This window comes from Mesoplodon bidens, assembly GCF_964165515.1.
Source record: "Mesoplodon bidens genome assembly, chromosome: 2".
NCBI lineage: Eukaryota > Metazoa > Chordata > Mammalia > Artiodactyla > Ziphiidae > Mesoplodon > Mesoplodon bidens.
This window is the reverse complement of record NC_138177.1, coordinates 177,581,095-177,593,995: the sequence shown is the minus strand read 5'-3', so window position 1 is coordinate 177,593,995 and position 12,901 is coordinate 177,581,095. Positions and strand designations below refer to the sequence as shown.

The window sequence follows — 12,901 nt, the reverse complement described above, 5'->3', positions numbered from 1 at the left end:
GCTTCTTGAAGGCCCAGCTTTGCCTTGGCAGGAAGCATCTTCCACCTTCTGTTGCTTGAGGAGAGCCAGGCCATGGGGTGGGAGGAAGATAAAGGGGCCGTGGTCCTGCTAGGCCTACCCACTCCCCGCCCCCCCAGCTCTCTGTGTGGGGCCCAGAGAGACATTCCATCTAGTCACTCAGGTCTCTTCAACATCCGATCCTAATTCTTTTTCTACAAAGTCTATAACTAATCTGTAGACTTTGGCCCACATTTTCCCTAATCCCAATCGACTTGATTGACCTTGGGGTTTTGGAGGTAGAGGCTAGGCCGAGGGTGTGAAGTAGGGGTGAAGGCAAGCTTCTGTTTTAGCTACCTGCAGGACCAGAGACCCTTAGAACCAGCAGTCCTGGAGCCCTGGTGTGAAGCTCCCTCCCGGCTCTAGTCTGTCTGCCTCTGTCTCCTGGGGGAAGGCTGTAGGGAGCGTTTCCTCCTTGATTTGTTTCAGTTTTGTGAGCATCAGTTTTTATAATAGCAGTTTAGACTGTTTCGGGTATTTTGGCTTGCGTACTATCTCTTAATTCACTCTTTCTTTAGTAAATCCTTCTAAGCTTCCCTTTAGCACCTGTCTTAGCTTGGGCTGCTATAACAACATGCCACAGACTGAGGGGCTTAAACAATAGACATTTATTTCTTAACAATTCTGGAGGCTTGAAAAGTCCATGATCAAGGTGCTGGCAGATTCGGTTCTTGGGGAAGACCAACCTCCTGGCTTGTGGGCAGCCGCCTTCTCACTGTGTGCTCACTTGGCCTTTCCTGGGTAGAGAGAGACGTGTCTGCCTTCCCCTTCTTATAAGGCAACAAATCCCATCATGATGGTTCCATCCTCATCCCCTCATCTAAACCTGTTCACCTCCCATGGGCCCCACCTTCAAATCCCATCACACTGGGGGTTAGGACTTCAACATACGAATTTTGGGGGGACACATTCAGCCTATGAGAGCACCCCACTGCGGTAACCAGTGGCGGTGCTGAACCCCTGAGTGTTTTCACCTCTTCTGCCGCACCCCGGGCATGACCCACTCAGTTTGCTAGTGCTTTTTTCACCAGTGTCAGGCATGGTTACTGACATAGCAACCTTATGAAAAGGATGGAATAAACCAGACCTTTTGTTTTGGATGGTTTTCTTAAAGGCACAGGCAAAGACACGGAGGGAGAGAAAAATCTAAATTACAACTGAGGTGAGCAAGTAAACACATACAATATCCTTTCTTTTTTTTAAAAATTAATTAATTAATTTATTTGTGGTACACGGGCCTCTCACTGTTGTGGCCTCTCCCGTTGCGGAGCACAGGCTCCGGACGCGCAGGCTCAGCAGCCATGGCTCACGGGCCCAGCCGCTCCGCGGCATGTGGGATCTTCCCGGATCGGGGCACGAACCCGCGTCCCCTGTATCGGCAGGCGGACTCTCAACCACTGCGCCACCAGGGAAGCCCTATAATATCCTTTCTTAATCATAGCGTATAAGAAACAGCTTAGGATAGCTACCTCTGCTTTCTTTTGCATCTTTGCATGTAGCTGGCCACCACTGTTCTTTCCTAATTAACATGAAACAAATGAAAATGTCCACTTCCTTGGTAATGTCCCATATGAAACATAAAGGAGCTGGAGGCCTACACATGTACTCTGTAAACCTGGTCCTCAGTTTCCTCATCTGAAGTGGGAAGAATGATAACTGGCCACCAACTTGAATCTACTGAGGTAACGCATGTGAAGGCACTTTGTAAACCGCCATTGCTGTGCAAAGATGGGATACTCTGGCAGCACATGTTCTTCATTTCCCATTTTCAACTCAGTACTGTGTCTGCTCCCTCCGTACTTACCATTAGTCTCATCTCAGAGACCAGGTAGAATCTATTAGCGTTATATGGAAAAGCTTTTTAAACCAGAAACATAGCAATTATGGAATTAACTGTTTATCTTCATTGTTTCTTGGCCTTCGAAATGTTGGGAAACATTGGAGGCCAGTTGGGTTCCTTCACAGTACTGGACTAGTTCGTGAAGGTGTCCCGTTTTCTCTGGAGCTATAATACCTGTTTTGTTTGTTTTCACCCAAACAGGAGGAAGTGTGTCGGATTGAAGAGGAACAGAGCTTTGAGGAATTGAAGGTTTTGCGTGAACTGGTTCATGAACGATTTCACAAACAGGAAGAACTGGCAGAGGTAGGAAATCCTCTGTGAGAAGATGCGTTCTGACCCAGTAGGCTCTGAGTGCCTCTGTGGGCAGACAGAGAATAAGCAGCGGTGTATCACTTCCTGTTTCTGTCTTCGAGTACTCATACGTGCTCATTTTTGATTGACACAGAGCTTACGAGAGCCTCAGCTGTATTCTCCGGGAGAGTCTCCTGGAGACCCAGAACCCAGTGGAGGCAGCGGGATGCTGCAGTACCTTCAGTCCTGGTTTCCTGGCTGGGGCGGCTGGTATGGGCAGCAGAGCCCTGAAGGGAAACCAGTCGAGGGCCTGACTGCGGAGCAGCACGAACACTGGACTCCTGAGGAGATCCTGGGTAAGGCAGGCCTGGCCTTTACTTGCCCTTCTTGGCTATAGTGAAAGGAGACCCTTGGTTCATAATTCATCTGTTATTTGTGAAATGGCCCATGGTATATTTCAAATAGAAAAAAAAGTAGAAGGACTTCCCTGGTAGTGCAGTGGTTAAAAGTCCACCTGCCAGGGCAGGAGACACGGGTTCGATCCCTGGTCCTGGAAGATCCCACATGCCGCTGAGCAGCTAAGCCCATGCACCACGACTACTGAGCCTGCACTCCAGAGCCCACGTGCCGCAGCTACTGAAGCCTGCATGCTGCAACTACTGAAGCCTGCATGCCTAGAGCCTGTGCTCCACAACAAAGAGAAGCCACCTCAGTGAGAAACCTGTGCACTACAACGAAGAGTAGCCCCCGCTTACTGCAACTAGAGAAAGCCTGTGCACAGCAACGGAGACCCAACACAGCCCAAAAAAAAAAAAGACATTAGTAACAGTTTGTCTCATGTTCATGGAGTCAGAGAGAGGAAGTTTCAAGAGATACTTGTTTGTAACTCCCATTACTGAATTTGAATATTAATATAGTTTCAGATCGATCTGAGTGGCAGTGATTGTAAGAGAATTAAATCTGAACAAGTTCAAAAGTTCTAAACTCTGAGGCTTGAATACCAATCCGGAGCCACCCTTTACACCCAGGCTGTCCAGTATGGTAGCTGTAGTCACAAATGGCTTTTTAAATTTATTAAACTAAAATAAAAAATTCACTTCCTCAGTTGACTTGCCACATGAGCCACAGTGCTCAAAGCCACTTGTGGTTAGTGGCCACTGTGTAGGACAGTGCAGTGTAGGACAGTGCACTGCATTGGGCAGTGCTGCCTTATACTGTACTTTATCATGAATTTGGCATCGTCCCTCATTTGACAGTAAGTTGATCAGGGCCCTTATAAAACAGGGTCGTTTCACATTGGTGAATAAAACAGTCACCCATGACTTTGGAGTTCTTCCCTAAAAGGGGAAGATAGTTAAGTAATGTCATAATGACTGTGATCAGTGCTTTTTAAATTTTCCCATGTGTTTTCTTAAAGTCTTTTCTTCCTCACATTTAGGCTCCGAGGAGTTTTTTGATCCCACTGCAGACGCCTCTTGTATGAACACGTACACAAAGCGAGACCATGTCTTTGCCAAACTGAACTTACAGCTACAGCGAGGGACCGTGACTCTGCTGCACCAGGAGCAGGGAGCTGCCCAGATGAATCAAAGCGCTTTCATGCAGCTTGAGTTTTCAGGTATTGCCCCAGAGAGCCGCCTGATGCTCTGTATCTCTCTGGGCACTAGTGTCCACTTGAGTCTCATTATTTGCCGTAGTTATGTTCCAGAAAGTTGTGTGAATACTGAATCTAGGCTCCGAGGGGAAACACAAGGTTAGGTGCCTGCAAGCCTGTGGTCATCACATTCGTCAACGGATCAGTACATAACCTTGTCCTATGAGTGTGTGTGTTTAAAGACACCTTATTTAATATATGTTGTTGATTCATTAATTGAACTCACGGCCAGCAGCGTGTAACTCATGCCTGAGTGAAGCTTATCTACTACATGTATTTCCTCTGTAAGGCACAGCGCTTCAGCACTGTGCTTGGGGACCCTTTTAAACAGCGAAATCACCAAGAAACAGCACAAAAATGCAAAAAACTGGCACTAAATAGACCACACAAGGGCACTTGTGTGAGCTGAAACAAGAAGGCAGAGCATTGCCATGTTCAGCTTCAGCTGGGAACATGCGCTTCAGGTGACTCGAATTTTTGGCTGCTCTGCATATGTCCACAGAGCACCGTGAGTATTATTTTGGGGTTACAGATAAATTTTAGTGAATAGGCGAATTTGTAAATAGGGAGTCTGCAAATAATGAAGATCAACTGTATTTGACTTCTTTTTCTGAATTTGAATTAAAGGTATATAAATAAATACCCAGATGTTGGTTTTCTCTTCTCACAAACAGATTTATTGCAGTTCATAAAATAGCCAGTTATCTGTGGCTTGTCAATAGTTTAAAGGCAAATGACCAAAAAAAAAAAAAATCCAGTTTGTTTTTGACTTTATAATCTTGAGTGCTGAGAAATCATAAACTTAGTGTGAACTGGCAGATTGCTTGAATTTAATTGTAAAGTGCTGTTTAAAATTCATTCTGTTGGGAAACTTCTAATACTCCTTATAGATTTATATAGATAGACATATAATATGTAGATAGGATTATTTTGTTCGAATTTCAAGGAGAAATAGTTCATGGTATCTGATAGTCCTCTGTAAAATATTCTATCTTATACTTTTAAAATAATTAAGGCTATGATGGCATCGTATAACTCTTAACATTTATTTTCTGTAGGTGTAAAACTTCTAGCAGAATCTCTTCCTCGAAGAAACTCCTCCTTGCTTTCAGTCCGGTTGGGTGGACTGTTTCTTCGAGACCTGGCCACAGAAGGGACTATATTTCCTCTTCTGGTCTTCCCTAATCCAGTACGTACAGCAGTGGGATGGCTGATTCATGCAGGGTGTTGGTGAATTGTGGTCTGTTTTAGGCAACAAAAGTAGTATTAACTTGATTCATTCTGACATTTGATCATTTTGAGACAGGCTGATCAAAATCAAATTGGAGGTAGATGCGTTTTTTGAATTTGTCAGAGAGCAAGTGTTGGTGAGATTTATGGCAGTGCCTTCTTCCCTCCCTGTGTTATAGCCACCTTGGAATAGTTGCTCTGATTTGGAAGAAAATGCCATCAGCACCACTATTTTCTGCATTTCAAGGTCAATGTTGAATGTGCTCTGTATCCGACAGTGATTTTCATTCATTCTGACCCTCAGTCACTGATAGGACGTCTCATGTTTCCAGAGTTATAAAAGAACCACCACAAGTTTTCTCTACAGGTGTAATTTTTTATGTATATAATATTCTTTTTAGACTAGAAGATCTTTGATCTTACTAAGTTGGCAAAAAGATGGTCAGAAGAGTTGAATCTTTTTTTTTAAATAAATTTATTTATTTGTTTATTTTTGGCTGCATTGGGTCTTCGTTGCTGCGTGTGGGCTTTCTCTAGTTGCTGCGAGCGTGGGCTACTCTTCGTTGCGGTGTGTGGGCTTCTCATTGCGGTGGCTTCTCTTTGTTGCAGAGCATGGGCGCTAGGCGTGCGAGCTTCAGTAGTTGTGACACGTGAGCTCAGTAGTTGTGGCTCACAGGCTCTAGAGCGCAGGCTCAGTTGTTGTGGTGCATGGGCTTAGTTGCTCCATGGCATGTGGAATCTTCCCGGGCCAGGGCTCGAACCCATGTTCGAGCCCTGCATTGGCAGGCGGATTCTCAACCACTGCGCCACCAGGGAAGCCCAGAAGAGTTGAATCTTTAGCCCCTTATTCTTCCCATAATGTTTTGTCATGGGGCCCTGGGGAGAGTGTGGGTGGTCAGAGTGAAAGTGTGAAAAGCTGTACACACTCAGTCCTTGTTGAGCAGTGACATGAAAGTGTGCTGAGTGCAGAGCAGCGCACTGCTCGTACCAGGCTGGGGAAAGGCACAGACTGGAGGGCTCAGCCTGCAAGTCCACAGTCCCCTGGTGTCAGACGAGTTTTGATTCTGACTGTGCTAAGCAAGAGTGATGCCAAAGGGTAAGACGTGAGAGAGCGTGTGCACAGTGAATTGGTCCCTCTCGCTCTGACCTTTTTGCATTTTGTGTGTGTTTATCAGCAAAAAGAAGTTGGCAGAGTCTCACAGTCTTCTGGACTCCAAACAGCATCTGCAGACAGAAGCGATCATTACCCTGGTAAATTGTCATACGTTCTTAAACTCATTCTTCAAAATGAGATGATTATAGATCAGTAGTCTTGGTCAGCAGAGAGGGAGTGTGTCCTGTCTTGTGCCCAGTGGTTTGGTGTGTGGATCCCTGTCTGACTTGGAGACTGCCTCATGCTCTCCCTCCACCCATGTGTGACTGGGGCAACTCTCAGGGCCTCCGGGTCCTGGGTTACGTGTTGGGAACGAGTCCAACAACCTGGTCTTGAGGAGTCCTGCTGACAATTAGTCAATCCTTATTAGGTTCTCTGTTTTATAAAATTTTCATAAATGAGAACTAATTGGAAAATAATTGAGAAAATGTCTTTTTTTCCCAGAAGTCCTTATCAGTTATCAAGAATAAGATGATTATTTTCCTGTGTTCCATTTTCTTTCTCTGGTTCTTTCCTTTAGCTGCAGACCCAGATGACCCATTTTTTGAGATGCTATATGAGAGAAATCCAGTGCACAGCCATTTTGAGAGGCGGCTGAATGTCAGCACGAGGCCCTTGAACATCATATATAATCCCCAGGCTATTAAAAAAGTAGCAGACTTTTTCTACAAGGGAAAGGTTCATACCTCAGGTTAACTTTTTTGTTTGTTTGCTCTTATGTGACTTTCTAAAGACATCTTTCTTGTCGTTTCTGGGACAAGGGTTATTATACATTCAGGTGACCTGGTAGTGGTAGAAAAGGCCTGCAGAGTAAGTGGATAGGGTTGTCCTTAGTTACTGAATCAAAGTGGATGTCCTTGGAAAGTTACTCTTCCAAGAAGAGTCAATAGCCTTCATATTTTCTCTTTCTTTGCCTTCACTTAGCATGCATTTAAAATACTTCCCATTCCACGAGGACAGTGATTTCCTTGGCTACCCAGGATATTTTAGGCCAGAGAATTTAGGAGGAATGTTCAGTTTCCTCCTAGATGACAGGATCAGTGGTTTGTTTTGCTTGTTTCATGCAGCATTAAGTATTCCAGGGTTCACCATTGCACTCTCCTGTGTCATCATTGATTTACTTAGGCCTTCCTTTGTTCCCAGAAAAGATTTGAGACAGTATGTGCAGAAGAAGCACTTCTGTTTGACAAGGAAGTCCGTAAAACAGTCGTACTTTCCTAAATGTATCCTGTCTCTCCCTCTTCATAACAGTTGTTTTAGTTTTTGGTCCAGTTTTTTGAGTCTTTTCATTTACACAGTGGCCATAAATATCTCGGCTTCATGGCTCTGTCACTGATAGAATGTAGAAGGCATATACTCCTTCTAAATTCCAATTGCTCTTTCAGTGTAATATCATGCTTTTAAGAATTTTGAAATATAGTTTGGAATCTTTCAGAAACTGGTTCTAGAAATTCTAGTAACTTAGGTATCCTTCCCTCACATACTGCCTTTCTCCACATGGATGTTTTGAAACGATGTGCCTTTCTCGCCCATCTTCGCCTCATTCCTGTTACCCTGTGTGGCACCAGGTCAGGCTGGAGTAAGGCACTGTTGTTGTACAGACTGTGTTCTAGCTTTGGTGGAAATCCCTGGTGAGAATAGATGTTGCAGTGCTTTCTTTCACCCAGCCGTTTGAAAATTCTGACTCTCCTGTATATTTCCCATCTTGCAGGTTTTGGTTATCAGTCTGAACTTGAGTTGAGAGTGGCTGAAGCTGCCCGAAGACAGTATAACAGACTGAAGATGCAGACCAAGGCGGAAATCCGACAAACTCTTGATCGTTTGCTAGTGGGTGATTTCATTGTAAGTAGGCGTAATAAATACTCTTTTTGTGGGGGCAGGGAAGAGGAAGGCGTTTTTTTTCTAAGTTCTTTACCTACATAGATAGGCATGTGTGTATCAGTTACACTGATTAAGTGAACTGAATCTAGGAAATACTTATCAGTTAGCAAAAAATAAAATCCCATGTCTTGTACAGTCAGGGTTTAATAAATAAAAACAAATGACTGAGACGAGATCATATTTCTTCCTTGTACCCATCTTGGAACTCTCGAGACTTGTCTTTGTAAATATTTTGTAACTATTTAACTTAAAAACACCCCCTTTCACGTACTGTTACCAGAAGAAAAACAATTGGAATGATGCCCCAGTTTTAATTCCTGGGAAGGATGGTCACTTTGTGATGCTAAGTGACCAGCTGACACGAGGATGCCATAGGTAGAAAGGGAGAGCCCAGAGCCATCTCAACAGTCCAGCAAAACTGGGTTTCTGAACACCAGACACACAAACTCAAAGTGGATTAAAGACCTAAATGTAAGACTGGACACTATAAAACTCGTAGAGGAAAACATAGGCAGGACACTCCGACATAAATCGTAGCAATATCTTTTTTGATCTATCTCCTAGAGTAATGAAAATAAAAACAAAAATAAACAAATGAGACCTAATTAAACTAAAAAGCTTTTGCACAGCAAAGGAAACCATAAACAAAACAAAAAGACAACCCACAGAATGGGAGAAAATATTTGTAAATGAAGTGAACAAGGGATTAATCTCCAAAATATACAAACGGCTCATGGAGTTCAATATCAAAGGAACAACCCAATCAAAAAATGGGTGGGGGCTTCCCTGGTGGCGCAGTGGTTGAGAGTCCGCCTGCCGATGCAGGGGACACGGGTTCGTGCCCCGATCCCGGAAGATCCCACATGCCGCGGAGCGGCTGGGCCCGCGAGCCATGGCCGCGGAGCCTGTGTGTCCGGAGCCTGTGCTCCGCAACGGGAGAGGCCACAGCAGTGAGAGGCCCACGTACCGCAAAAAAAAAAAAAAAAAAAAAAAAAAAAAATGGGTGGGAGATCTAAATAGACATTTCTCCTAAGAAGACATACAGATGGCCAAAAAGCACATGGAAAGACGCTCAACATCCCTAATTATTAGAGAAATGCAAATCAAAACTACAGTGAGGGATCACCTCACACCAGTCAGAGTGGCTATCATCAAAAAAGTCTACAAACAGTGCTGGAGAGGGTGTGGAGAAAAGGGAACCCTCCTACACTGTTGGTGGGAATGTAAATTGGTACAACCGTTATGGAGAACAGTATGGAGGTTCCTTAATAAACTAAAAATAGAGATGCCATATGGTCCAGCAATACCACTCCTGGGCATATATCTGGAGAAAACCATAATTTGGAAAGATACGTGGACCCCAGTGTTCACTGCAGCGCTGTTTACAATAGTCACAGCATGGAAGCAACCTAAATGTCCATCGACAGAGGAGTGGATAAAGAAGATGTGGTACATATATATGATGGAATATTACTCAGCCATAAAAAAATGAAATAGTGCCATTTGCAGCAACGTGGATGGACCTAGAGATTGTCATACTGAGTGGAGTAAGACAAAGACAATTATATGATATCACTTATATGCGGAATCTAAAAAAATGGTACAAATGAACTTATTTACAAAACAGAAATAGAGTCACAGATGTAGAAAACAAACATGGTTACCAGGGGGGAAAGGTAGGGGAGAGGGATAAATTGGGAGATTGGGATTGACACATACACACTACTATATATAAAATAGATAAATAAGACCTACTGTATAACAGAGGGACCTCTACTCAGTACTCTAATGACCCATATGGGAAAAGAATCTGAAAAAGAGTGGATATATGTATATGTATAACTGATTCACTTTGCTGTACACCTGAAACTAATACAATATTTTAAATCAACTATACTCCAATAAAAATTTTAAAATAAACCCCAAAACACCAAAACAAGAAAACAACTGGGTTTCTGACCCTGTGGCCTGGAGGTGTGCTGCCGAGGTGCAGCAGTAGGTAGAGCAGTCAGTGTGGCTTCTTTGGCAGGTGCAGAGCCGGCTGGGAGTGTGAGGCGTGACATCAGTGTTCAGAGGGAAACGTTGAGGGGGAAGTAGTGTGGGGCAGAGAGTTTGTCCTGTGTTCTGTTTTTGCTAGGGTTTTGACACAAATTACAACATTTAGTACCTTCTGATGATCTTAGACCAAGAGGTTTCTTTTTGATCGCATTTATATAAATCAGCTTTTACTACATATAATTTACTACATGTAGCTTTTACTACGTATTATTATATAAATTAGCTTTTTACTACATATAATGATTTTTGATAGCATTTATATAAATTAGCTAATTTTAGTCACAGGGAAGAACTATTAACAAATTCATGAATTGGTCTGTTTTTTATATTTCAAATGTCAAAGCTTATGTTTTTCACTAAGGTATTTTGGCCTGAAAGTTCATGGTTAGCAATATCCATGAATAAACAAAAATATTTGGATCTCTACTTTTTTTTTTTTTTTTTTTTGCGGTACGCGGGCCCCTCACCGCTGTGGCCTCTCCCGCCGTGGAGCACAGGCTCCGGACGCACAGGCCCAGCGGCCATGGCTCACGGGCCCAGCCGCTCCGCGGCATGTGGGATCCTCTCCGACAGGGGCACAAACCTGTGTCCCCTGCATTGGCAGGCAGACTCTCAACCACTGCGCCACCAGGGAAGCACTGGATTTCTACTTTTATTTGAATTGTATAACTTCTACAGTACTTTAAAGTATTAAGTCCTATACATTTAGAAATCAGACCTTTCTTAAACCATTGATCATCAAAATCAAAGAGCAAACAACCCCCCAAACCAGTAATTTGCCAGTTTTTTTCTCCCACTTCAGACATTTGCCTGTGGTAATGTCTCAAATTGGTAAAATTTGGATCTACTTTTGTTTTAAACATTTTGCTTTAATATCAGAGACCGTTACGTCATCCTGTGACCCTAGTATGGCTTTCTGGAAGGCTTGAGCGCTAGCTGATAAAGCTGCCCACTGTCAGCAGTTGCAGTTCGAGGGTATTTAATTGTCATTTGTTTTATTTTTACAGGAGGAGAGTAAACGGTGGAGTGTGCGACTAGACATTTCTGCCCCTCAGGTGATATTTCCTGATGATTTCAAATTCAAGAATCCCGTGTTGGTTGTTGTGGATCTAGGCAGAATGCTCTTGACCAATACCCAAGGTACAGTGTGAGTGTGAAGTAATGAAGACATGTCGTGGTAGATTGATGTGTCTCTGTGCTAAACCAAGTAAAGCTTAAAAAAAGGGGTATTTAACATTTTGTAACTCCAAAGTTCACTTGTTAACTTTTTAAATAATAGCTTTATTGAGATACATTTGAAAATGTAGAATTCAGTTATTTTTTGTATGTTGGTAAAATTGTGCAACTCTCACTGTTATCTAATTCCAGAATATTTTCATCATTCCCAAGAAGACAGTCTAAACCCATAAGCAGTTATTCTCCATTACCAGCTCTCCGAGCCCTTGCTAACCACCAATCTTTCTATCCCTATGGATTTGCCTATTCTGAACAGTTCATGTGAATAGAGCCATATAATATGTGGTCTTTTATGTCTGACTTCTTTCACTTGGCATAGTGTTTTCAAGGTTTATCCATGTTGTAGCCTGTATCAATACTTCATTCCTATTTGTGACTAAATAGTGTTCCCTTGTATAAATATACTGCATTTTATTTATCCATTCATCAGTTGGTGGACATTTGGGTTGTTTCCACTTTTTGGCTATTATGAATAGTGCTGGTATGAACATTCATGTATAGACTTTTGTGTAGACATATATTTTCAGTCTCTTGGGTTTGTTTCAGTGTAGAATTGCTGGGTCATATGGCAACTCTGTGTTTAACATTTTGAGGAGCTGCCAGATTGTAAAATGGCTGCACCTTTTTACTGGCTCACCAGCATTGTACGAGAGTTCCAGTTTCTCTATATCCTTGTCAACGTTTGTTACTATCTGTCTTTTGGATTATAGCCATTTTTATGACTGTGTAGTAGTATCTCACTGTGGTTTTTATTTGTGTTTCTTGTGTAACGTTTTGTATTTTAATAAACATTATTTCTCAGTACATAATTTCAGGAATAGAGATTTAATCTATTTAGGGATATTAGGGACATACATAAAAAGGCTCCTGGAAGGTAATTTCATTACTATTATTAGATCCAAAAAATAGTCATTGTTTACCTTGAGATGGGAGGGAGGAAAGAAAGGATTCATTGGATAAAAGAGATTGAGGAAGTTTATCAAACAATCTCAACCTTATCTTATTTTACTGAAAGACCAGAAGAGGAGAAGAAGAGGGTAGAGGATTTGAGCTGGAGTGGAAAAGTTTGGCCCTAAGGGCAATGTGGAAAGGTAATTGTATCTGAAGAAAAGGATCACACAACCACAGAAAGCACCTACTTGAATTTATAAAACACAAACATGGAATAGAGACATAGGTGACCAAACCCAGCGATGTGTTTTTGTTGTCTCGGCACTGCTTGGGTGCAGAAGAGAGGGGGGTTAAGAGTGTGAATTCTGGGGCTAGAACATGACATATTGAGCAGTTGCTGCTTGCCAAGCATTGATCTAGGCACTAGGGGTATTGTGTTGAGGAAGGTAGAGGAGACCTCTTCTTTTGGAACATTCTAGTCGGGGGAGGGGACAAAATGAACACACAGATGAATACAGGAAAAAGTAAACAAATATGGAGAGTGATGTAAGAGGGGTTGGTGATGGCAGCTCACGCAGTGCAGCTCAGATTGGGGGTGGAGGGAGTTTCG

The 12,901-nt window shown here is 42.8% G+C and overlaps 1 protein-coding gene across 4 annotated transcripts in view; it reads left to right on the top strand.

Moving 5' to 3' along the window:
• The window catches only part of VPS13D (vacuolar protein sorting 13 homolog D), a 246,601-nt gene that overhangs the window by 21,289 nt on the left and 212,411 nt on the right, over positions 1-12,901 (top strand). For all 4 annotated transcript variants that reach the window (XM_081226396.1, XM_081226395.1, XM_081226398.1 and 1 more), the window contains 8 exons: positions 2,099-2,200; positions 2,343-2,544; positions 3,627-3,806; positions 4,901-5,031; positions 6,248-6,323; positions 6,746-6,916; positions 7,937-8,067; positions 11,172-11,304. In XM_081226396.1, coding sequence (XP_081082522.1) covers positions 2,099-2,200; positions 2,343-2,544; positions 3,627-3,806; positions 4,901-5,031; positions 6,248-6,323; positions 6,746-6,916; positions 7,937-8,067; positions 11,172-11,304 — 1,126 coding nt within the window. The remainder of the gene's footprint in view (positions 1-2,098; positions 2,201-2,342; positions 2,545-3,626; positions 3,807-4,900; positions 5,032-6,247; positions 6,324-6,745; positions 6,917-7,936; positions 8,068-11,171; positions 11,305-12,901) is intronic.